The 23,076-nt window shown below is 40.4% G+C and overlaps 2 protein-coding genes across 4 annotated transcripts in view; one reads left to right on the forward strand and one right to left on the reverse strand.

Annotated features, from left to right (window-relative positions):
* ANO10 (anoctamin 10) overlaps positions 1-4,055 on the forward strand; it is a 119,478-nt gene extending 115,423 nt beyond the window's left edge. The window contains exon 13 of one of the 2 annotated variants that reach the window (XM_035549697.2): positions 1,458-4,055. In XM_035549697.2, coding sequence (XP_035405590.1) covers positions 1,458-1,493 — 36 coding nt within the window. In that variant the 3' untranslated portion in view covers positions 1,494-4,055. The remainder of the gene's footprint in view (positions 1-1,457) is intronic. The other variant, XM_035549698.2, reaches the window with a different exon arrangement.
* A 4,304-nt stretch (positions 4,056-8,359) lies between these two features.
* SNRK (SNF related kinase) overlaps positions 8,360-23,076 on the reverse strand; it is a 43,686-nt gene continuing 28,969 nt past the window's right edge. For both annotated transcript variants that reach the window (XM_035549764.2, XM_050709023.1), the window contains exons 4-7: positions 20,327-20,468; positions 17,689-17,901; positions 16,530-16,664; positions 8,360-12,248 (exon numbers count right to left, since the gene is read on the reverse strand). In XM_035549764.2, the coding sequence (XP_035405657.1) occupies positions 11,030-12,248; positions 16,530-16,664; positions 17,689-17,901; positions 20,327-20,468 (1,709 nt within the window). In that variant the 3' untranslated portion in view covers positions 8,360-11,029. The remainder of the gene's footprint in view (positions 12,249-16,529; positions 16,665-17,688; positions 17,902-20,326; positions 20,469-23,076) is intronic.

Raw genomic sequence — 23,076 nt, forward strand, 5'->3', positions numbered from 1 at the left:
GGAATTAAGTCTCTGCAACTATTTCTTAGTGTACCAGGTGGTTTCCAGCCTTCCAGCCATTGAAAGACCTTTAGCTGGTAACCAGTGACGTGTGAGTGCCTTCTTTGGCACAGTTTCAGCTCAGCTCTTCTTGCCGCTGCAAATTCTGCACTGTGAAACATCCTCCTTAACAAGAAGCTTCAAAGAGTGGCTTTGGTTTCGCTGCTCAGCAGATATTTTTGATACCTGGAACTGTTATTCTGGCTTCTTGTTGAGATCTCTCTGGTGATGTCCTAAGTTAATGAAAACAAAACCAGTTAACAACAGGATTGGAAAAAACACACATCACCACAGCAGTCCTCTACCTCTTTCTTGTATCACAGGATGTTTTCATTCAATTCAGCAGCAAAAAGCTAGGCAATACAGAAAAACTGAATAGCAGTTAAAGCTTAACATTCTTAACATGAGCTTAACGTGATTTTTGTAAGATTTTTTTTTACAATATTCAAGATTTCACAATGAACTAACGTTTTACATCTGTAAGGAACGTACCTTACAAATGTGCAGACCACGTGGCCAGTAGATAGATTATCCCACTGATGAAGCGAATTGTATTCATGTCCTCACAATGAATATCTGCTATAACAAGGAATAATTAATATATTTTTAATTCCTTTTGTGTCTGAGATTGTTATCGCAGCCCTTCATTGTGATGAGCATTTTGCTTATCTAAAGTTATCCTAAGGAACTATCCTGTATTAAAACAATCAAAGTAGAAAACAACCGACAAAATAAAATAAAATCTGTGATTCCAGGGTAAGTTTTCATAATTCCAACTTGGTAGATTTCTTCCTGAAAGTAGGAGGATTTCAGTGGTCTGCTAGTCTGCCCGTGCTTAGTGCCGTTGTTGCGGTGGCAGCCAGTGCTGCATACGGTGAGAGGATGCGATTGTCAGCTACCCTGTGCTCAGGCATAACCGGGACAGGACTCGGGGGTCTGCAGAACAGCGGTGGTGATGCCAGCTTGCACAGCTTTATGAGCATGGTTATTGCCTAAGAGTGGCAGAGAAGGGTTTCAATACAACAGTAATTTCCCCTGGCTTTTCATTTTGCTGTTCTTAAAGCAATTCCCCCTGGTCATGAGGAGAAGTTTTTTCTGTATCTGTTGGGCCCATTAATTTCAGCGTGAGGAGTTATTCATCATGAAAAGAATTAATTAACATACAAATTGCATCATCATTTGCTGAATTTTTTGATGGGAAAAGCAATACCTTTGTTAAAACTATTGTTTTTAAAAGTCACGCGTGACAGACTCACATTATTATTTTTAGTTACCAAGGCTCAAATTAATTTTTGGTATAGCTTTATTATCTGGTTGTTTTCAGAACTGTCCCGCTTTCAATTTCTGCTGTTTTGTTTAATTCATCCTGCTACCACTCCATTTAATGTACTTTTTTTTTTTTCTCACTTCTCTCACAGCAAATGAAACTTGCGGCTGAGTCACTGAAGGAGTAAACACGAAGAAACGAAGATGACTAAAGCAGTCACATGGAAATGTGGGCACGTCGTGAGCATTTGTTTATGATGATCACAGTGTGCACTCTACCATATATTCAGTAGGTGGCACCTGCTTGTATGATACGCGGTAAATATTCACTGCTTGATACTGTAAAAAAGGTAATTTATCCTATTCTCTTTGTTCCTTACATACAAGGGTTTGTGAAGCTAACACTAACTAAAGCACTCCGGCTTATGCAAGGTCTGGCTGAAATCTGCCAGACTCGCCATACTTGAAGTGATTGAAAACAGATCTTGTGAATAAGCATCCAAAAGCTAACTAGTCTTTTCAACTGTAACTTTGTAAAATAAAACAGAAATATAAAGGTAGGCTAGTACTGTCCCTCGGGCTAATTGCCCCTTTCGTTCCTTTATTATGATGGCTAATCCTCTCCTTTTTCAAAGACTGCTTATTAGCTATTTTTTGCACATAGCAAATTAATTTAAGTGTTTTATACACTGCACAATGAAATACATGATTATTCCTTAAAGGACCTGAGAAATATTAGAACATAAATATTATAAAGTACGCTTTATACAGTCCTGTGTGCTAGTTACCTAAGTAAACCTGACTTAAAATCTTTTCAAAAGCTGGGTGAAAAGCATTCAGTAGGATACAGATTGCTGATCAGTGATTTATGAAGATGAAGTGGCAGATAATTGTATATTTATTTATTAATTTACGTTAGCTTTTGGTGTCACTACCTTGGGCCTTGAACTATGGCATTGTATTAATGGGTCTTCTGGTTAAATGAACTAACAGAGCCATTAAACTTGATACACTAGTACTCATGTATGTAGTGAATAGCTGAGTTTTTTTTCCCTTGCGTTCCACAAAAAAAAGGTAATTTTCCTAATATTTCATTGTCTTCTGGCAGTAATAGGACCAAAATCCCCCCAGCCTTGGACAGTTTATGTTCTCCAGCTGTGACCTTCATCTGTGGTAGATGTAACTTAACTTTATATGATACTTGCTGGAATGGTGTGTGGAAAAATCTGTCATTACAATTAAGGTATTTGCCTGCTTGGCACATTTCAGATTTCTGCCACAGGGCCCCCACAGAAGAATAATATAGCTAAGCTAAAATAATGTATTTTGTCTGGAGTTTGAAATTAGCATTTATCAAACTCTGCAAGTGTGACCCAGTAAGAAATGACTTGGTTCCCTTAGGAAGAGGAGCAAAAACGTGCTACAGCTGCTGTCCCTGTACTTGCTTCTACCACACGGCCCCCACGCTGCTGCTATTTCAGGGGAAGCTCTCGGGCTGCTGCTCTTTCACAGCCTGTGTCTGAAGCCGTGGCAGTGCTGCGGCAGCACCCGGGGAAGCTCTGCCCTGGGCAGCCAGCAGGGATCTCTGAGGGGAGCACAGCACCCTCCCCATAGCACTGTAGAGAATCCCCCCAAAAAGCTTTCTTGAGGAGGGGACGAGCATATTCTCCAGGAAAGGTCCCTGGCTTTGCAGTTTGCCCACTTTAATCTCACGTAGCTCAAGTTTGTTAAAGTTCCACTCATGCTGCCTAGTCAGTGTGTTTGAGCGTGTTCAGGAGAAGAATCTGTGGGATGGGTTCTTGTTGGAATATGCTCTGGTGGGCTTGTGGCAGCTGTTTTGATGGGATTCTGCTGGTCTGTTAATTTGTGCTGGTTTAGGAGTGTAAAGTGGGCACGTTTTGCTGCTAGCGACTGTATCAGGTATCTGGAATAACTTTCCAAAATGGGTTGGAAAAGGAATCAAGTCATGTCTCAGCTCTAGTCACGTGAAAAAAATAAGTAACAACGACTTGTACAAACTGACCTTCTGGTTGCCTGTCTGTGTGGTCGTTTCATTCTTCCTGTTTCCTGCAGACTAGTAGGAAAAGCTGTAGTCGGGTTTAGTACCTGGTGATGTGACATTAGCTGTTGCCCTTGCCTTGGGCAAATCCATTCACTTCAGCTTAGTTTCCATATCTACAAGTAGAGATAATGGTGTTCCTCAGGCAGATCCTCCACCTAAAGCTAGGAAGTGTGGAAGAATTATGACCTTCCGTAGTGTGTGAGTGAGAAGTGTGGTGATCCTTTATTTTACAGGGATTAAAGTCTGTTCTAGATACTGGGAGAACCCCTGTTTTAGCATCAGAGCAACTACACAACCCTGGTAGAGCATTTCTGTCTTAAAGAGCAAACATTTAAGTTTGCTGAGTAATATTACCTGTATAATGCAAAGTAGTCTTGTCACCAAACAAAGTTAGCTCCTTTTCTTCTGCCTGGTGCATTTTGTCCTTTTACTGGGGATTTGCTGTGTTTCAGACCGTTCGATACAGGTTGTTTTTTTTTTTTTCCAGTCATGATGCCATGTTTTCATTTCTCATGTGAAAGGAAAAATGTTTCTGTCTACAGTTCTGAATGTGTCTGTTATTTTCCTTCTCTGTGATGGAGATGCATTTGTAAAAATTGTGGAAAAAATGGTAGGGATGAAAATTGCTGACAAAAATCTGCTGTCAAATGAAAATACCAGAAAGAATAAATAAGGTATTTACCAGTGACTGCCGTTTGCAAGCTGTGTAGTCTGTTCCTAGTCTGGGTAACTGCATGTCCAAGGCACACGGGAGTGGAGACTTCATTTTGCTGTTGTGCTCAGGTCCCCTGGTGCAGCTGACGGGCGAGTCCAGGGGCCTGAGGGTGGTGCCACACAGCCGCCTTTTCTCCACAGGCACTGGAGAGGGCTGTGGGGAAAAGGGGAATGTGCACTGAGGCAAGAGGAAATGAAACGCCATAGACCAGAGGTGTCTGGTGCCGCCAGTGTCTTCTGCCTTCTTCCTTAAGGTCATCAAGCGGGTTGTTCGTGGCCTTAGATGCATCTTGGGCCCCTCAGGCGAATGGCAGTGGGTTCATGCAGGGGGTGTGGAACGCGTGAATGGGCCCCGACCACCGGCCACAGGCTTGGGTAGGGCCTAGGTTACGCTCTGCCTGTAGCGAGTCTGTCCTCGGCGGTTCGTGGCACAGTCCCTTACCAACAAGAGTCCTCCTACGGAGACAGCCTCGGCTCTGAACCTTTCAGGGGTGCAGACAGACTTGGCTGGGTCGCAGCTCTTACTTGTGAGTCTGGGAAATAAATTCATCTCCTGTCTCAAACCTCAGGGGGAAACCCAGGGTGAGTTTGGAGGAGCACCCTCTTTGGGAAGACTGTGTGGGCATAGCCTCTTCCTATCCAGAAGGCTCAAATTTTGTATGGCTCCTCAGCAGCAGCAATAACCCAGAAGGCTGTTTTTAAGGAAAAGTGCCATCATAAATAATTTACCTCTCATCAGGCATGGTTTGAGTTGCAGGTCTAAGTGTGCGGCCCAGGGAGATCGGCTGACTCCAGACCTCTGACTGAATTTGCCAGCCTGCAGCCCCCTGCTGCACACTTGAGGGCAGTAGAAGAGGAAAACACTGAAATCTGTACGTGAGGAAAGGTTCCTATTCAAGCAGGCAAGCAATTCTGGGTGCTTTAACCTACGCTGATCTGAAGGAATGAAGTCATAAAGCTCATTCAGGAGCTCCTGCACCAACTGAGAACTTACCTCTTACTCAACTAAGCAAAGCCAGTGGAACCACTCCTGCCACCCCACACGCGCTCAGAGCAGGGTCTCCATGCCTCCCTGTCCGAGAGCTGGAGCTGACAGCAGAGCCCGGTGACTCACTTGTTGGCCTTGAAGACTGACGGCCTCCTGACTTAGAGAGAACAGCTCTCTCTGCACCCCGCTGCTTGATTTAAAACATACCTGTCATCAGAGGCGCGATGAGGGTGATCCCAGGCATGGTGCAAGAGCCTGTCAGCCCTTCCTCTTAGCTCCCAGGTCTTCAGCTGAACCTCTCCCAGGCTTCGGGCACTCAAGCTGAGTGTGTGTGGAGAGGAAAACAGATGCGTCTCTCCTCACCTCCTCCAGCCCCACATTTCTCAAGAGAGAGTACTGAGAGGGAAGAAAGGGGAAGATGTTACACAAGGGCTTGCTGAAATTAGCTGGTAGGGAGGGCTGACATGACATGTCTGAAGAGCCTAGCGAAGTCCTTACAAAAGCCCCCTGCTTTTCAAGTCCTCTGAAGTGCCAAATACACATGCATTTTTCACAGGACAATTCTTCTACCATTTGGGAAAGTAAAGAGGAGTGTTGTGTTTTTGTTTGTTTTTCTCCTCTAGTGTAACAGACTTTAATCTGTCACTACTTCAGGGCTCTGGACTCCTAGAAATTGGTATTTCCAATACATGCAGATAGGCCAAAGTGAGTTAACTTGCAATAAGCTGTAACAGTTTCAGACTTAAAAAAGATAATCATAGTCTGTGCATTAAGAATGGGAAGGGTAAAACAGCTACAAAAACCTCTTTCCTAAGAAGGGTACCTGGCCATCCCTCAGGACAGCGTACCACGATGACTGACGAGCGATCCCGCTGGCTAGATCAGCAGGCAGCTGAACAAGTGAGTCACAGTTGTGCTTCCCCAAGTATGGTCACATCAAGATGTTGTTACTCAAACACTTCTTACTGAAAACAAGTCATAATCTACAATTAGTGACAGACAGCTCTGCTCTGATTCATCCATGTAAACTGACTTAACCATTGGAAGGGCTGTCACGGTGGCTCAGCTGTCTTACCTTTTTCCAGCCTGACACATTCCAGTTTGCCTCTCTTCTCTTTACTGCCAGCCGGCCAAGTCAGATACTCACCATAACGGGCTAGCACATTTGTTTGCTCATTAAAAAAAAAATCTGGCCTGCATGTACCAATGAATAAGATGTTGTTATTTAGCCTTGTCTTAAAAACGGGGGGGGGGGGGTAGCGAGAGACTTCTGTTGCACCTTTCCTTGCTGAGGCATGGGTCCCACCACCACCGCCGTTTGTATTGACCAGTTTGGATGGACCCCAGCAAGGTAAGGTCTCAGCTGCAAAAAGCCTGTGGGTACATTGTCACACAAGTAGCTGATCATAAAGCAATAAAACATTAATTGCCTATAATTACATAGCCTGTTGAATGTCGTTAACCCCTACTAATGTGTTCAACACCATGCGGCCATACTGTCTCTGGCGATGATTTACGTTACAGGAGCAGTTACGGCACAGGCTCTGAGCTGCTCCAGCTCTAGAGCCCTTGCTGAGCCTGGCCTGGGAGCTAGCACTTACTGGTTCGTCCTGCAGACCAGGCACGGTTCTGGAACCCGGGCAGCAGAAGTCCTCGTCCAGCACTGGCAGAGCCTGGCACGCTGGGGCATCTGGCCTCCCAGGAGGTAGCACTTGCACAGCTCTTTCCTGCATCACCCGACAGCAGCTGTTTAAGGGCAGAGTGGTTACATGCATGTAAACGTCAGGAATCAGGTGCTCTCAGGCAGGCTCGTGTGTCTTACTATGACGCACGCTTGTGTGGGGCACAATTGGCAGAGCATTTCGGAAGCACTGGCTAGCTCTGCTACGTACTGGCTCAGCTCCCCCCTCCTCACCTCAAAATGCTTTTCGCTGTACCTTGAAAGCAAACAAACAAACAAACAAAGTGTTAATCTGCTAGCTAGATGTTCAGGCACAGCCTTTTCAAGTGATGACAGTGACAGCCCATGCCTGTATTTGAGCTTAGGTATTTCAGTTGTTTTCCCAGTTCTGTACTGACACACTTAATTTTAGCCCAAGTGTTCAGGAGCAGATGTTTTCCAGCACATGGCAGCCTAAACACTGCAATGTGGGCCTGGGCTGTACAATGTACACTGTGAAGCAGTTGCAGTAAATAAGGGGAATTAACTCCTGGCATCCTGCTACATTTGACAGCAGAAACAAAGCAGGAGTTTATCTTCAGAGAGCGCTACGTCTTACAGCGTGGTTCTGTAGCTTACGTGGTTTGGGTGCCAACAGCTTTGTCTTTAAGGTGCCTACCTTTTGTGCACAAAGCCAGCATGCCCTGCTAGTTACCTCTGATGTGTTCCAGTGCCGATGTTAACATCTGCTTTTTTACTATTACCAGTTTGTGTTACAGAGAACAGTACTGGTCAAGGTTTGGATTAAAAACACGTTCTCTGCACTGGTGAAACATCAAATCCCACACTTTGTTACAAGAAAATCAGTTTACACACCACCTACACACGTGGCAAACTGGTATACAACCTTTTTGGCTAACAAGAAAAACCCGAGACAAGTACAGCACCTTATTTTTCCCAAGTTACAGCAGCAGGGTGGGTGAGGTGTCCCTCCCGTGACTTCATGGACGTGCACATGGCTAAGGCTGCTCTCGCTCACTTAGACACACACACAGCAAGGTATTTTAACTGAGATGTTGAAACCCATTGTATTGTAAACTCCAGAGCTGCCAGACACGAGACAGAGCAGCAGCAGCTAGCTGACCTAGGTTTGCTAAGATGGGAAGTTGGACAAGTTTATCGTTAATGTTCTCTAGGTGAACAGTAGCTCGTAGAGTTTACTAAATATTCAACCATTTAACTCCTTTAACAGTTCTGCCTAAGAAATAGCTACCTTAACCTTTAAACAAAAAGCTACTTTAGCAGATGTGAACCAAGACACCCCTTTAAGCCCAAATTAACAATTTTTAACTACGCGAGAGAGCAGTACCAGGTTAACTGAAAGTTTACAAATAAATGTGCAACCACACACAAAAGTTGTATTTTTTCCAAAGCAACCGAGCTTCCCTTTCTACTATTCTGTTTCAATGTATTGTTACATGAGGAACGGCTCAGTTATGTTCAAGTGACATTCAGTGTCCGCAGCGTCAAGAACTCATTCCCAGCAAACGCGTCTCCGGAGGTCGGGCCTCCGGTGCACTCCACCGTGCCCACCAGGAGTAACAAACCGCATGGACGTGCAAACCGTAGGTTATGCGTCAATCAAGGTATTACTTTTATTAACTGGATTTTTCCATTTCTGTCACACATCATGAGTTTTTATACAATGAAAAGCCAAACACTGCTGGAAGCAATAAGATCAGCTGCTATTTCTGTACCCTCTTAACACACACACGCACACACGGATTCTTTCTTGGTGAGAAATGTTTATATTTCTGTTCATTAATTCTGCTTATTTATACTGCTACTCTTAAAATTCTGTGTCAAGATTGTCACATCTTAAATACAGAGGAAGTTGCTAGAGGTACATTTTTTATATATATATATACACACATACAGAAAAATACAAGACTAATTGTTTTTCCACAATATTTAATTTATACACTACTGTAACTATATGCAACTTTTAAAGACACGTTAAGGGGTACAAGAAACTTGTTTACTTGCGCTAAATAATAGTTTGGTCCAATATTATCTTACTGTAGTGGTTATTCTCGCCCTTCCTTTTACAGGACAACATAATACAACGTACACCACATGCACAATCATTCACCTATCAACAAATGGATAAAGGACACCACTCAGACTAACATTTGTACACCCAAAGGTTCAACCAACCATACACAACTAATAAGGCTATAATACAACTATGCAGCATAAATGGTCAACACTGCTGTTCTAAAGTGAGCACCATATATACATTTGTATATAAAAACATTGGAAACAAAATACACCTGGGGTTAGTTAAAAGGTGCCATTCCAAGGCTGTACATAATATCAGGAAAGAGTATTTACAATAGTTGGAAAAAAAGCTGCAACAAATAAGTTTATTGCCAATGCCCTTTATAAACTTTTCTCCTACTTTGATGTTACGCTCACTGTCCGTGAACCACACATCTTATTTCTGGCCCTTTATAAGATCCCTGCTCAAAAAATTTCAAGCAAATATGTTCTATGGCTTCACCCACACGTCTATTCTTGCAGTTTTTGATTTATAAATATCACACTGACTAAACTGCAACTATCTCCTAAAACTAAAAGTAAAATGCTTATCATTTGCCTTGTTTAGGATGCAGAATGTAAAATCCCTGGCTAGGCTAGCCAGTAAGAATACCCCATGCAATTTAGACCTTTTTTTTTTTTTTTTTTTTACTAATTAAGGAGAGCTGTCATGAACTGTAGAAATTAAGACCAAGCGTAACGCAGTTCTTTGGTGCTCTGCTCACTCTACAGTGGACGTGAAATGCATCGTCTGTGACCATTCTGCAATGTGACAAGATGCTCAACAGTGTAAACTTCTCTCAGACATCCGATGTCTGGCCAGGGCGCTGCTACATAATACCACCAGTTTTACTAGCATTGCTCAGAAGACCCAGTGCACAGCATGAAAAAATAAAACATTCTTGCCCTTCCCAAAACTAGGAATCTGCAATATATTTTATTCTAGATAATAAAATTCCACAAGTTAATTTATCTGGTCAAAAGTATCCATTTGTACACAAATACTCTAAATCAAGACCTTGTCATGGCAATGGGAAATCCAACAGAAAGGCAAATAGCTGTAAAATAAATACTTTGCTCTATGCTATTTTTACTGACTTTATGAAAAAGCATGATTACTGAAGGAAAATAACTGGTGCATGTATGGGGAAACAGCAGTATTTTAAGAGTTAGATTTAATAATATGAAAAATGTAAATGGCAATAAACTTGAATCCAATTACTTAAAGGTTTTCCATCCCTTATTGCCTTTTGAAATCTCAGGGAGGCAGGGAGAGAGAGGGAGGAACACTTACAAGGTAAAAAACTAAAATACTAAATGTCGTGATATACTAATAACAAAAGTAATTCATACAAATACTTTATTTTCAGTTAGCATGTAAAAACTCAGAAGTAGACTTAATAATTTACCTTTGTTATATTAAAAAAGAAGATTGTCTGCTTGTAATATTAACATATTTCTATGGGAAAAAGCTGCCTTACAAATCTACTTGCTTTTTTTTTCTTAAAAGCAAAAACAAAAAACCAAACCCAAACAACCAAACACAACTGCCTCTATCAAAACAAGATCTTTTCAGTTTGATTTTTGAGCCACAACTTTATCCATGTTATAGGTTAAGACAAATAGGTGTGGGTTTAAAATCGTATTTCAAGATCACTAATTTTCAGTGCATCTTTGCTTTGTACAAGCCTTGGAACATCTGAAAGCTCCCAGAAGAGTTTTCAGCATCAAAACATTATTGCTTTGGTTCTGTTTCAGACACATAGAAGTATGCCACATACCACGTATTTTAGATATCACAGAAGGTCAGAACAAGAATTAACATTTCACAAGCAAACAAAAGCTTCTCTCTCTAGTTTAAGTGCAGAACATGAAACTTCTAAGTGCTCCATTTACATTAGGATCCAGATAGTCATTTTAATTTAATCCAGATCTTCCATAGTAAAATTATAAATGTAAAAATTACACAATAAAATATTCTGTTTTGTTGAAAAAGAAAAAACATATTGGCTAGCAGCATGCAAAGACCATGCATTGTCATACCATCAAGCAAACAAAATTAAAGTGTAATAAATAACTGCTCAAAGCCCACTTAAAAATCTTAAGACAACAAAAGGGGGTTCAGTGACAAGGTGTTCACAGCTCTGAACAGGAAGAATGATGCTGTCAAGTAGATCGAGCTATCAAAGTCAGGCCGCTGTCAAATGACATGACAACAGCTGGTTTGACTGGAGGTACACAGCAGTCCCTCCTTTGGGTTCCGCTGAATATTCACAGATATCGTCTTTTCACAGAGAGGTAGTTGTAGCACATTATTTTTCAAGTTCCTGTTCTTTATCCGTTCCAATTCATTTGCCGTGTCTGACATTTGGTCAGAAAAAAACTTTAGGCTGCCCAACGATGAAGCCGGGTTTGCATTTCCGCTGGAACTTATACACATTTTCCACGTTGATTTCTCCTGTACTTTTACACTGGAAAAGGACAGAGTGTTTTGAGGATCAATAATGTATTTAGTGCTGCCGTGAATCTGTGAGCCTAGGCAAAGGCTCATTAGCTTCAGGCTTTCAACCAGTTCCCCTGCACTTCTAGACGATAACTGCATCGAGTTTCCAGATCCAGCACATCTGCGAGTGGAACCCGAAGTGTTGTTGGTGCTGCCGCTGGAGCTGCTGGAGGGACTTCCCCCACCTTTGTTGTTATCCCCTGGGCTCGTTTTGTCTACTCCTCCATTTCCGTTGCTTGGTTTGCTTTGTCCACCGCCATCTCCTTGGCTGCCTGGCGGCCCTTCGCTACTATCCCGTCTGTGCCAGGAGTAAGTAAACCCGCTATCTTTGTCTAGGCGTCTCCTGCTTTCCGAGTCATCGTCGCTTGTTTCTGAGCTGCTGCAACTGGAGCCCCGTCCCTGGCTTTTCCTCCTGTGGTAGCGCTTATGCACTGTGCTGGGTGAAGCAATATTCATTTTTAACCTGCTGAGCTTTGGGGGTAAGTTCTCATCCATGTCAAACTCATCGTCTGACTCGCCCTCCTCAAAGATCTGGTTGAGGACTGGTGCACTCTTTCTTGAAGTAAGACGGTTTGTAACTGAAGGCTTACGGCGCAGAACAACTTGAGTAGAAAGAGAAATAGGTTTCTTATCTTCTTCATCCTCCTCTTCGTCTTCTTCCACCCTGAACAAGCACTTCCGGCCACTCGTAGTGGGTTTTAAGCTCACTGGTGGTACCACTGAAATTGCCGGTCCAGCTAACTCAGGGATGTCTTCTTTTTTTGCTGAGTCACCAAGGGCCTTGCTTCTGTGACCATTGAGGACATTTTCGGCCGTGCGAGCTGGAGACTGAGGAACAGTCGCATGGGAGAGAGGCGAAGCTGTAAGGTCATCCTCCAGATCTTGGGGTACATCGATTTTCGTTGGCCATGATTGCCTACATAAACAAGTACAAAGGGTAAAAGAAAAGTCAGATCATGGTGAACATGTAAGAACATGTAAGAAAATCTAAGATCTATACAAGAAGAGCACAAGTACTGCCACACTGATTGGCCTGCTGAGTTCCGTATTTGTAAGGAGCAATGCTAAGTAACTGAGAAGGAAACGTACTCAAAGACTGTGCGTTCCTTTAGAAATGCTGCTATTTGAAAAGAAGGTCGTAAGCAAAGTTTAGGAATTATGTTGGTTACTGTCAAATGAAATCTTTAAAAAAATTACTGTTCAGAAAATGAATTAAGCAATAGATTAAGATAGATTAAGCTGTGATTCTGTAATAGAGAGCTTTAAATAATTGCCTTTCCAAGAAAATAATCTGAAGCAGGTATAGAAACACCAGTGCCCTAGAGGTAGATACAAGGTAATTAATGCAGAAGTTGAATAAAAGTAGTTTGCAACACTACTACAGTCTGAAGTTTTTGTTATTTTTTTCCCCCAGTATTCTTAATACAAAGATCAGGTTAGAATTAAACACGAGCGAAGGCAGAAGAAAATACGTAAGTTGGAAGAAACATTCCCCTATTTTCATTAAATTTCATTCAGACAAAGCTCTGTTCTACAAAACCACCTTTGATTTCAAACACACGAATTGAGAACAAACGTTTATTTGACCTTAACTCAGCAACTGCAGTAATACATTTGTATGAATTCAGATCTTAAATTGCTTAAGACCATGAAACTTGAATAAACACAGTTCAAAACGTATGACTGTGTACTGAGCATTAGCCTCAAATCAAAATCATAGAACGTCCTGAATTGGAAGGGACCCACAAGCATCATGGAGTCCAACTCCTGGCTCCACATAGGACCACCCAAAAAATCAGACCATGTGTCTGAGAGTGCTATCCAAACACTCCTTGAACTCCAGCAGGCTCAGTGCCATGACCACTTCCTGGGCAGCCTGTTCCAGTGTCTGACCACCCTCCATGTGAAAAACGTTTTCCTGCTATCCAACCTGAACCTCCCCTTTTGCAGCTTCATGCCATTCCCTCAGGTGTTAGTAATAAATGTAATGAAAGAGGTGACACTCGAGAGTAAATCAGTTTTACAGTTAGCAGCTGATGTCTTTTATCTTCACCATCTAAGCCAGTATCTAATGATTTATATTTTACTTTAAATCCTGAAATATATTGGAATTTTCACATCATGCAGAATAAAGAACAGAGACTGACGGTCTTTCCTCTCTAGCTGTATTTTGAAAGCCAAGTCCAAAAGACCAACACCTACAGACCAACACCTTTACACTGAATAATTGCTTCATTCGGTGTAAGCTCCACGTTTCTTGTGGAGAACAAGAATTTTTTCTAACCATTCAAATTGTTACCTTAAGAAAAAAAAGTTTGCTAATCACATGTCTTTACATAACTAAAACAATCCAGCACAACGCATGAAAAGCTGTAGCAGACTTCATTTCACTCATGGGTAGCATACTACAAGACATTCCCAAGCATATTTTGGGGTGTGCCCACAGGAAGGGCCGCATGACTTTGTAGCCCAGTTTAGAACCCAGGCATGGCATTTCACACCAGGTATGACCCCTGCTATTCGCTCGCAGTCTGCATAACAAACCAGAAGGATTGTACCAGCTTCTGTTCTCTGCTGGTTTAAGAGGCCAAGCTGATGAAGCAAGGAAAGCTCAGACGTCCCTTTACTGTACTTGTTCTAAACGTGTTCTTTTCAAGTGTTTACAGTCAATGGGAGCACCTGCATATGGACTGCATTTGCTCAAGGCTCCATCTGTAACTGCTGGATAGAAAAGGATCCTGAAGTGAGAGATGCCCGTCCACACAGGTGCCAAAATTTTGGGGTAGAAAAATCCACCACGGCACCCGTAACAACAGGACCAGGAGCTGCTGGTGCCCTCCCACCAGTTTACCCCAGAGAGCGGGCTGGCCCTGAGGGAGGCCACCCGGCTGGCACCTCTGACCCGAGCTGTCCAGCACAAAGCGGAGCCTCAGCTTGGGGTCCTCCTAGGTTTGAGGTTGGTACCTCCCTCAGGCCTCAGCTGGCTCCAGGAGTGCTGGAAACCACTGGCCTGGGTTACTGAAGACTTGTGCTATGGTGGGTATTTTAAACACAAACAACTGTCAGTGATTAGCAAACAGGACTTAAGTAAATGAGAAGCGTAACTACAAAAGTGACAAAAAAATGAAGAACTAAACGTTTCAGGCATGTACAGTGCTTTAAGAACAGACTGGTTTGTCAGCAAAAAGGCAGAGAGTTCTGTGGCTGTCACAATAAAGAGTAAATATAGTATCTAAGAGTGCTGCAGTTTCCAGGCAATAAACCTCCTCACTACAATATGTGTATCACACAGCAGTCCATGTTTGCCTCCCTGCTTTCCCCCACTGTTGTTCCCAGTAGGTCTGAGGGGAGAGCAGGCCAAAGGAAAGCTCCAGGTTGCCTGCCAGTTGCTTGTGTTGGTTTTGTTTTAAACCCTCAAAATAAAAGAAATGCATTACGTTGTTGTTATCTTTTCCATGTGGTCACTCTAGATAAATACTTTGAATTTAGGACCATCCTGAAGACAAGGAGTAGCCTCAATGCTACCTGGGACTATTAACAGCAAGAGTTCCTCATTTTGTGTGTGTGTGTGCTTGTCATGAAAAGAACATTCATACTTGGGAGGCAGGCTTTAACCACTCCATTCAATGTTACGAATTCATCTCAAGATTCAGATTCAACAGACTTATTTGTCCTAGTTCCTGATACAACTGGAACAGCTGTTTTACTGAAACAGTGAAACTGACACAGGAAAAACAAAACAAAACAATTTAGAAGCAGACTTTGCAGATTTAGAACCCATTTGTAACAAGAGTTTGTTTTTTATTGATTAAAGGTAGTTGTACCTTTTATCAATTAGGCCAAGTAAAACATGGATGTGCACCAGAAGGGAACCAGCATTTATGTCCCTTCTATCATTCCTATTATATGACTTCACATGTGGCATTGCATGAAAGCTGCACAAAGAAATTTTGGGATGGATGAGCTGTCTTGTCTTTTTCTCTGCCACATCAACAATGCTAAAGGTAGGCAGCAACTCTAAACATCAGCACAAGCACTTAATATCCTCTCATTAAGAGATTAGCTGACAACGACCGTTATTATTGCTAATAATAGTTACCAATAATATTTCAACAAAGCCTAAAAGGCAGCTTTTTGAAGAGATTGGAGGTTAAAAATTCATGGAAATGTCTCAGTACCACCTCCATCTTCACTGGAAAAATTGTAAAGATGGCCCAATGAAGATTCTTCTCAACACCAGCAGATTTCTGGCCATAGTCTAATACTTACTCAGCAAATTAAAAACAAAGTATTTAAGAAAAATAACTGTTCAAAACCTGTATATCTGTGTGCAAATAAACTATTCATCTTGTGAGGTTTTTTGTTTTGTTTTTAAGCGTATGCTTCTGCAACTGAAAATATGCGATGCTTTGGTAATGAGTTGAACAGCAAATGGACTGGTTGAACATACCAATCACCAACCACATGGCAGAATCCCTCTCCCCCCACTTTTGCTTTACTGTCTGTCGCAAGCTGAAGCTTTGAAAATTTCAGGGAACTTTACTGTGTTTTTAATGATCCTTTTGTCAACCTAAAAATTCTATGGCAATATCTTTAAATGGATGATTAAAGCAATTATTTCAATGATTTTCCTTAGATAGGAAGCACATCAAACTAGATTAAAAATAAAATAACATAACCTGAAGATGTTTGCTCTAAGCTTGAATTAGGGAGCATCCAAGCCCATTAAGACCAAAGCTAACAACTAAACTTTAACATCAAGTTCAGCATGATTTCTCATCTATTCCTAATTCCTCATCAACACATTTAGGAATTATGAAACTGATTTTTTCCAGGAATATTACATACACAATTTCTATGAGGAACTGAAGGTCAATGAACATCCCTCTTCCTAGCAGGTGTGAAAACTTCCTGCCTCAGATACAGACTTCAAATTCAAATTCTTTAGTCATATCCTGAAAATGGTAGAAAATGAAAATACTGGTAGCTGATTTGCAAACAAATTCTAAAGCACCCAGAGCACTCTGAACACACACAAAATTGGCAATGAATAAGCATATTACAGTTTTTTAAGTAGTGGTGCTTGTGCAATTCAATAACAAACCAGTTTTAAAAAAGAAAACAAAACAAACCCACCACCACCACAAAAACATTATCACCAACATAGAAAAACACATTTAGATTCCTAAATTCTTACCTGAACTGAGCTTTGATGTTGCTAGGGCTTGCAGATCTGGTCTGAATTTCTTTCTCTTGTTTTTCTCGCAGGATCCTTTCAGCTAGTAAGAAGTAAGTAGCAGTGATGTGATTGTATTTGTTAGTTTCCAGTGCCCTAGGGAAAGTACAAAACAAAACATGAAATAAACCATACATCAATGGCTTGCTGAAAACTGGACATGCAAGCTCACATATCACTGTACTTCTCATAGCAGGAACAGCACCTGAAAACAGAACTGTGTATTTTTGATGTTTTGACAAGAGTGGCTTGGTCTTACTAAAAATAAAGAGCCAACAAGTCTATTAATTTCACTGTGGCTGAATGGGGATACTTTTAGGTTATCATTCAAAAAAAAACACCTTCCTTTATTGAACACTTCGTATGATAAAATTGTATTTCATTAATTAAAAATGTATTTCATTAAATTCATTAATAAGCACCAGTAATAGACTTTCCCATTGGCACATACAACCACAAAGTAGTAATATTTATGTAACTGGACGAAAAACCTACGTTGTTTTAGGGTTGTCACATTAACTTTACAATTAAATTAAGTTTGTAAGCCAGGTTAAACATGAACAAATAGGAAAAAAAAAATACATCCTCTTTCAACTTATGGAATATTTTAGGGTTTTGCAGGTTTTAATGTATTAGAAGAAACTATGCAGCTTTCTAGCAAGCTCACTCAGTGACAACGACAATTTTGCAATATCCAGATAAAAGAAGCAGTATTTTAAATTACAAAGATTCAGGCATACTAGAAGAGCACTAAGGGAAAATATGCTAGAATTTATCACCTCTAAATATGCATGAGAACAGACATAACTAACTAGTACAGATAAGAAGCACAAGTCAAAGCATGGATTTCAATGCAGTCAGGTTTGCTTGAGATTGCACACTACTGCAGGAATCGAACACTGTTCCAAAAGATTTTCTTGAAGTTTTCCCAGGGGCAAACTGTGTCTACTTAAGTATTTCTCATCCTAGAATCCTCTTCAGAGGAGCAAGATTGTAATACTTTGTTTGTTAACTGAATGGCTTGATATTTTAACACTGAAACACCCAGGTTCTAATGAAATTCTTTAATCAAATGCAATGACAGATGCACAAAATAAACCATACAAGATTGAGAACTTACTCCACAATTGTATCTCTGTCTGCTATATCACCAAGAACCATGCGCTGTATTATACTGTTGTGTTCCTCCTCAGACAGATTTTTGTATGACACAAGAGGAATATTGTACTTTGTTGCTGGAGAAGGATCAACTCCTTGGAGCCATGCATGGTTTTCAATCTCTTCCAAAGATGCCCTTCGCTTCGGATCTCTCTGCAACATCCGTGTAATCAGACTGTGAATAAAAAATAAATCTAAACAAAATGCACTCACATGTTTAAAAAGCAGCCACTGTAAGAGCAACATTAAGAAGAAATTTTCTACCGTCAGTCCAAATAGATCCTTAGAAATCTCTACAGTAAACAATGGGAGGAGAACTTCTTTATTCTCAAAGACATTCCAAATATTGCTGAGCTGAAACTATTTATTTATTGAAAACTATAAATACCATAAACACTATAGATTTCATTTACTATGCTTAGATTCTTCCGATTATTTTTAATAGGTTTATATGGCAACTGTGACAGATGGCCTACAGGCTGGTCTGTACAATAATAAAAATATAATTTTCTATTATTGCTGCTGTCAACAAGAATATAGAATGGCAAGATAAGTAGAAATATTTTGTTTTGAAATAGCTATCAGACATTTGATTCTTCAGTATCTGTGAAAGGACAGGGATCTGTTCTACCCTTAGAGAAAAAAACACTATCTGGAATGATGAAGTGACAAACTAATGGGTTGATGCTGAGTGTTTACAAGTGTGGGTAGGGAAATGCATAAATTCCAAAAATAAACAGAGAAAGAAGACATGATTATCACTACTAGCTCACTATATGTGAAGTTTCAGTGTGTATCATGAAAAAAGTTTTGGGGAGGTATTTTTGGCTTTAAACAATAAACAGAACATGGATGTAACAGTTTCGACGCCAAGGTTTTGCTGGAACTTCATTGCTTCAAAACACAGAATGAAAGTTCAGCAGTTCTTACATACGGCTTTAGTTACTCCACTGACTACATTATACCATGCAACTTCAAAACTGCAAGGCCACACGAAACACAGAGGTAATTGCAATATTATTTTATTTTGGTGTGAGATACAGGGAATTAAAAACAGAGGTTAATCCAAACTTCTTAAAACCTTACTGTAAAAAAAGGAATGTCACATATATACTTAGTATCTGCGGTCTCTGCCTTTACCAGAAGGAAAGTCCAGGTGATACAGGGGAGCCTATTTTGTTCAGTTTTATTAATATTACAAAATAGCACAAATTATGCAATTCATAAAACTTTTTTTTTTTTAAACTACACCTGTACTAAAACACCTGTAGTAAAGTGCACCACAAATGCACCACATGTGCCTCCTGCTTTAGGCTTGCTTATGCGCCCCAGAACACCAAGAATGTTTTCACACAAAGCAGTAAGTTTTGGCAGTCTGAGAGTCATTTCCCTACTAGAGCCTAACCCATCGAGCACTTTGGTAACTGGCAGTAATTGCTGATGTGCCACATATGGGGAGCAGATCTACTTGGGCCTCTAGGCAAATTAGTGTTAGCCAATATATTAAGCAAAAGGATATAATTTCTTGGCCCCAGCACCATATGCAGCATCTCAAGAGATTTGATAGAATTCACTAATAAGAGCTTTTAAAACCTCTTCCCGTATTGTACTTTAAACCTATCCCTTTATGTAAACCTCCTCAAGCTGTTGAGAGCACTAAGAGCAGCTTTTCCATAATACCAGAAATGCTAGACACTAGAAGACATGAAAACCAGCTATGGCATCATGTTATGCATTAGATTCCTGGACCACACAGATGACAGGTGGAGAGGAATGGTCATTATGATCAGTTGTAACATACATTTCCTTCCATGTCGACTAACAGAATGCTAGATGCTGCTCTAGTCTTTTGACTGGACAGAGATGCAGCTGGGATACATATTAAAAGGACTAATGATCTCACTAACCCATCTTCATCATATGGAACATATCAATACTGGAACGTATCAAAAAAAAAGCTGCAGTGAACACTGCAGATAAACATCATATCAAAGTGAGTCATGATTCCCAAGTGGCATATGGTATTTGCAGACAGATTATTTTCCTCCCGTGATTGCCTAGAATGTTGATTTGGAGTTGCAATTTCAGTAGGAGATGTGCAAAACTTGCTGTGATATTCTCGGGTTTTGACAACTTGTATTTTGAACAGAAATCTACAGGAATCATTACCTTCGTCACCTCTGCCACAAAATTCTCCAAGCAACACCTTGTAATTTGTTCAGCGAGAATGGTGGCCAAAGCCAGTCAGTGGTGAATAGCTTCTCTAATTGTTTATAAAACAGATGACAACTGAGACACATGAAAGAAAGATACACTGCATAAAATCAGAAGTTTCACAAAAGCGTGGAAAAAAACTACTCTCTGTAAGTATCAAGGGATTAACCTTTAGTAAGAACAGATACAGGAAATAAAAAAGGTATACTGCTGCCCAAGAAACTACTCAATTGATGTGAAGAAATACTAACTAAGCAAAAGCAGTAGGTACTGTATCTTATTAATGGACAAGGAGTAATCCCACACTGATAAAATTGTATGGGGACTCTCAAAGATAATGAAAATCCACTCCTATGAATGCTTAAGTTCTTCAGCACTCTACTTACTCTTTACATTCTTTGGACACATGAGGTGGCACGGTGTATTTGCAGTCCATTATCATAGTCAAAGTTTCACTGTCATTTGCTTCTTGAAATGGTGGTTGTCCACACACCAACATAAAGAGGATGACCCCCAAACTCCATATATCTGTAAATATATAATATAATTTAAAATAATTGTTGAGAAAGCAGACAAAATTACCATCAAAACTGTGAAGCATTACTAAGATGTATATTGGGGTTAGTACTGTACTCTTGATTATCAGCATTACTTATGGAACTTACAATTCCACTAAAGTACAAAACACAGTAGTTCCTGTAGCTTGGCAGTTTTTATAGTCTGAAGGGAAAAAAAAAAAAAAAAAAAAAACACAACAGAATTCAAGACTTCAAAGATGCGTAACAGTTTGAGATGCATCACATCTTTGATAGCAAAGTGTTAGTGAAAGCTGAAGGTGACCACTGGTCACTCAGAAGATGAGATTTTACCATCTTTTCCTTCACAGGTAGACAGAGATTATTAAGAGATAGCATTCAAAACTTTCTCCTTTCTGAAAGACTAATGTAAACTGTTCTAGGCATTATTTATTCGTTACCCTATGCAACAAGAAATTCTTAAAAAAAAGTCACTTTAATGTGATATTTGTTTTTCCTTCGGAAGTGTAGCTTTAAAAACATTTGTTAATGCTGATGGCTAAGTAATGAATTAAATCATTTATGTAAAGCTATTTTCTTACACATTAAGGGCCAATCATTAAAAGTGTGTGTTTTGGTCACTGTTTTTGTTATTGTCTCTTTGCTTTTAGAAATCCATCAAGTCTAACAAAATTAACAGTGATCTCCACTAGACTCTGGGAGTCTTCTTTTTTCCTTCTAATTCCTGCTTTTGTAAAACAAAAAACATTTAACAGCTTCCTTGGTCACCACTGAAATGACATACCAAGGATGAAAAAGAAGCACTGCTGGGCATGAAGCAAGTTTGTTTCTACTTACTGTAAAAGCTAACATTTAATTCAAATCTTTATTAAAAGTTTGCTTAGAAGAAAATATTTCAGAAGTCTCTGTGCATTCAATACAGGAAGCTTAGACGTTGTTGTCTAAAATTTCATTTAAAAAAATCAAATCAAATCTATACTATATTTACCATGCTCTTAAATTTCAGATACAACTCCATGCTACGGAAATTTCAGCAGCAACTTTGAGTCTTATAGCCTAGCACTTCATAGATCTGCACATGTGAAACCAAACAGCTGAAGTAAGATAAATAAAAAGGCAGAAACCTCCTGAGGGAAGGGCGGTGGCGGCTGGCAGTGGTCACAGGAAGCAGAGCACACCAGCTCTGTCCTGCAAGTAGCTGAAGGGCGAACGGCACTGCTGGCCACCCAACTGCATCTTGCTTTCTGGGGCCTGCTCAAAATACTCAACGTGCATTTAAAGCCGAAGGATGGCTACAGCTTTATTTAACAACATAAATCACACACATGCATCCACACAACGATTACTCATTTTGCTAGTTACGACCCATACTTCCTATGGTTTAGCTGAGAGAGAAACAGGAACACTACTGGGTAATTTCCTTCAGAGCTCTAATTTGTACTAAGCATACACTATTAACTCAAACAGTTACTCGATTTCTGTTTTAGGACCTCAATCCTCTATGTATTGAGCACTTTGAGGCCAGGAGGCTACCAAACCATGTAGGCCTGCAAATTCAACATGACTATTCACGCTTAGAAATCACAAAGTGCTTTAATACTTTAATAGCGTGATGCGAGAAAGCAGAACGCTTTGGAATGCTAGGATTGAAAAAAAAAGCCTCACAAGACAGAGAGGCAATTTTACCTCAAGGTACCCCTTTGCTTTTGTAGAGCTGCTTACATCTTTCTCCTGCTGTGTAGTTTGAAAGCAGCCAAAAAGTTTTGGTGCATTATCTCTCACCATGTAACAGATAACAAAACCTAGAACACACAAATTTGTGCATTTCTATAAACAGTCATCTTTTGTACATCAACGCCCTTCCTAGATTTTTATCTTTCTCTAAGAAACCTATGTTGTGGTACAGCCTACCCCATATTCCAGCATTCTGTTCGATATTCCCTCCACACTAAAACACTTCATGTTGCCTTTCTGCAGGAAGTATTTTAGGAGAGTCCGCAGAGCATTCGTAATTACAGACAAATTATGTTTGCTATAATAAAAGTACGTTGGCTAAATTTAAGCCGAGAGAAAAATACTGGGGAGGGAAGCGAAATAATTAAAGCATAAATTAATAGTCAGCATATAAAGAGTTCAAACAGAAGGAAGAACGGAATAGTCAAAGAAATCAGCTTAAAATATCACGAGTCCCAAGAAAAGGCCAAGAATTGCAGCAAAACAACTAAATTTCCATGAAATCGGCACATACAGGAAACTCTAGCAGACCCTGAAGTGTTTCAGCCTCACCGAGGAGGTACTGAACATCCCCGTGCGTGTTCTTTTAGCTGGCAGCATCCATTCAATGTTCTGGTTTGCACACAGAACAGTGACACAGCGTACTACACACCAGCTGTGTGGTTGGCTTTTCTTGGATATACACACACTTGGAGATTTCACTTCGGAAGGATCTGTGATGACAGATACTGCTTAAATAACTTCGGGAGAACTACAACATGTATGTACAGTTACTTTGTAAAGAAACAAAACTTTGCAGAAGCAGAATCCAACTCATCCTCTATATGAAAATAAGTAACTGTAGTTTGCCCTAATGCAACATACAG

Source organism: Cygnus atratus, chromosome 2, assembly GCF_013377495.2.
Source record: "Cygnus atratus isolate AKBS03 ecotype Queensland, Australia chromosome 2, CAtr_DNAZoo_HiC_assembly, whole genome shotgun sequence".
Taxonomy (NCBI): domain Eukaryota; kingdom Metazoa; phylum Chordata; class Aves; order Anseriformes; family Anatidae; genus Cygnus; species Cygnus atratus.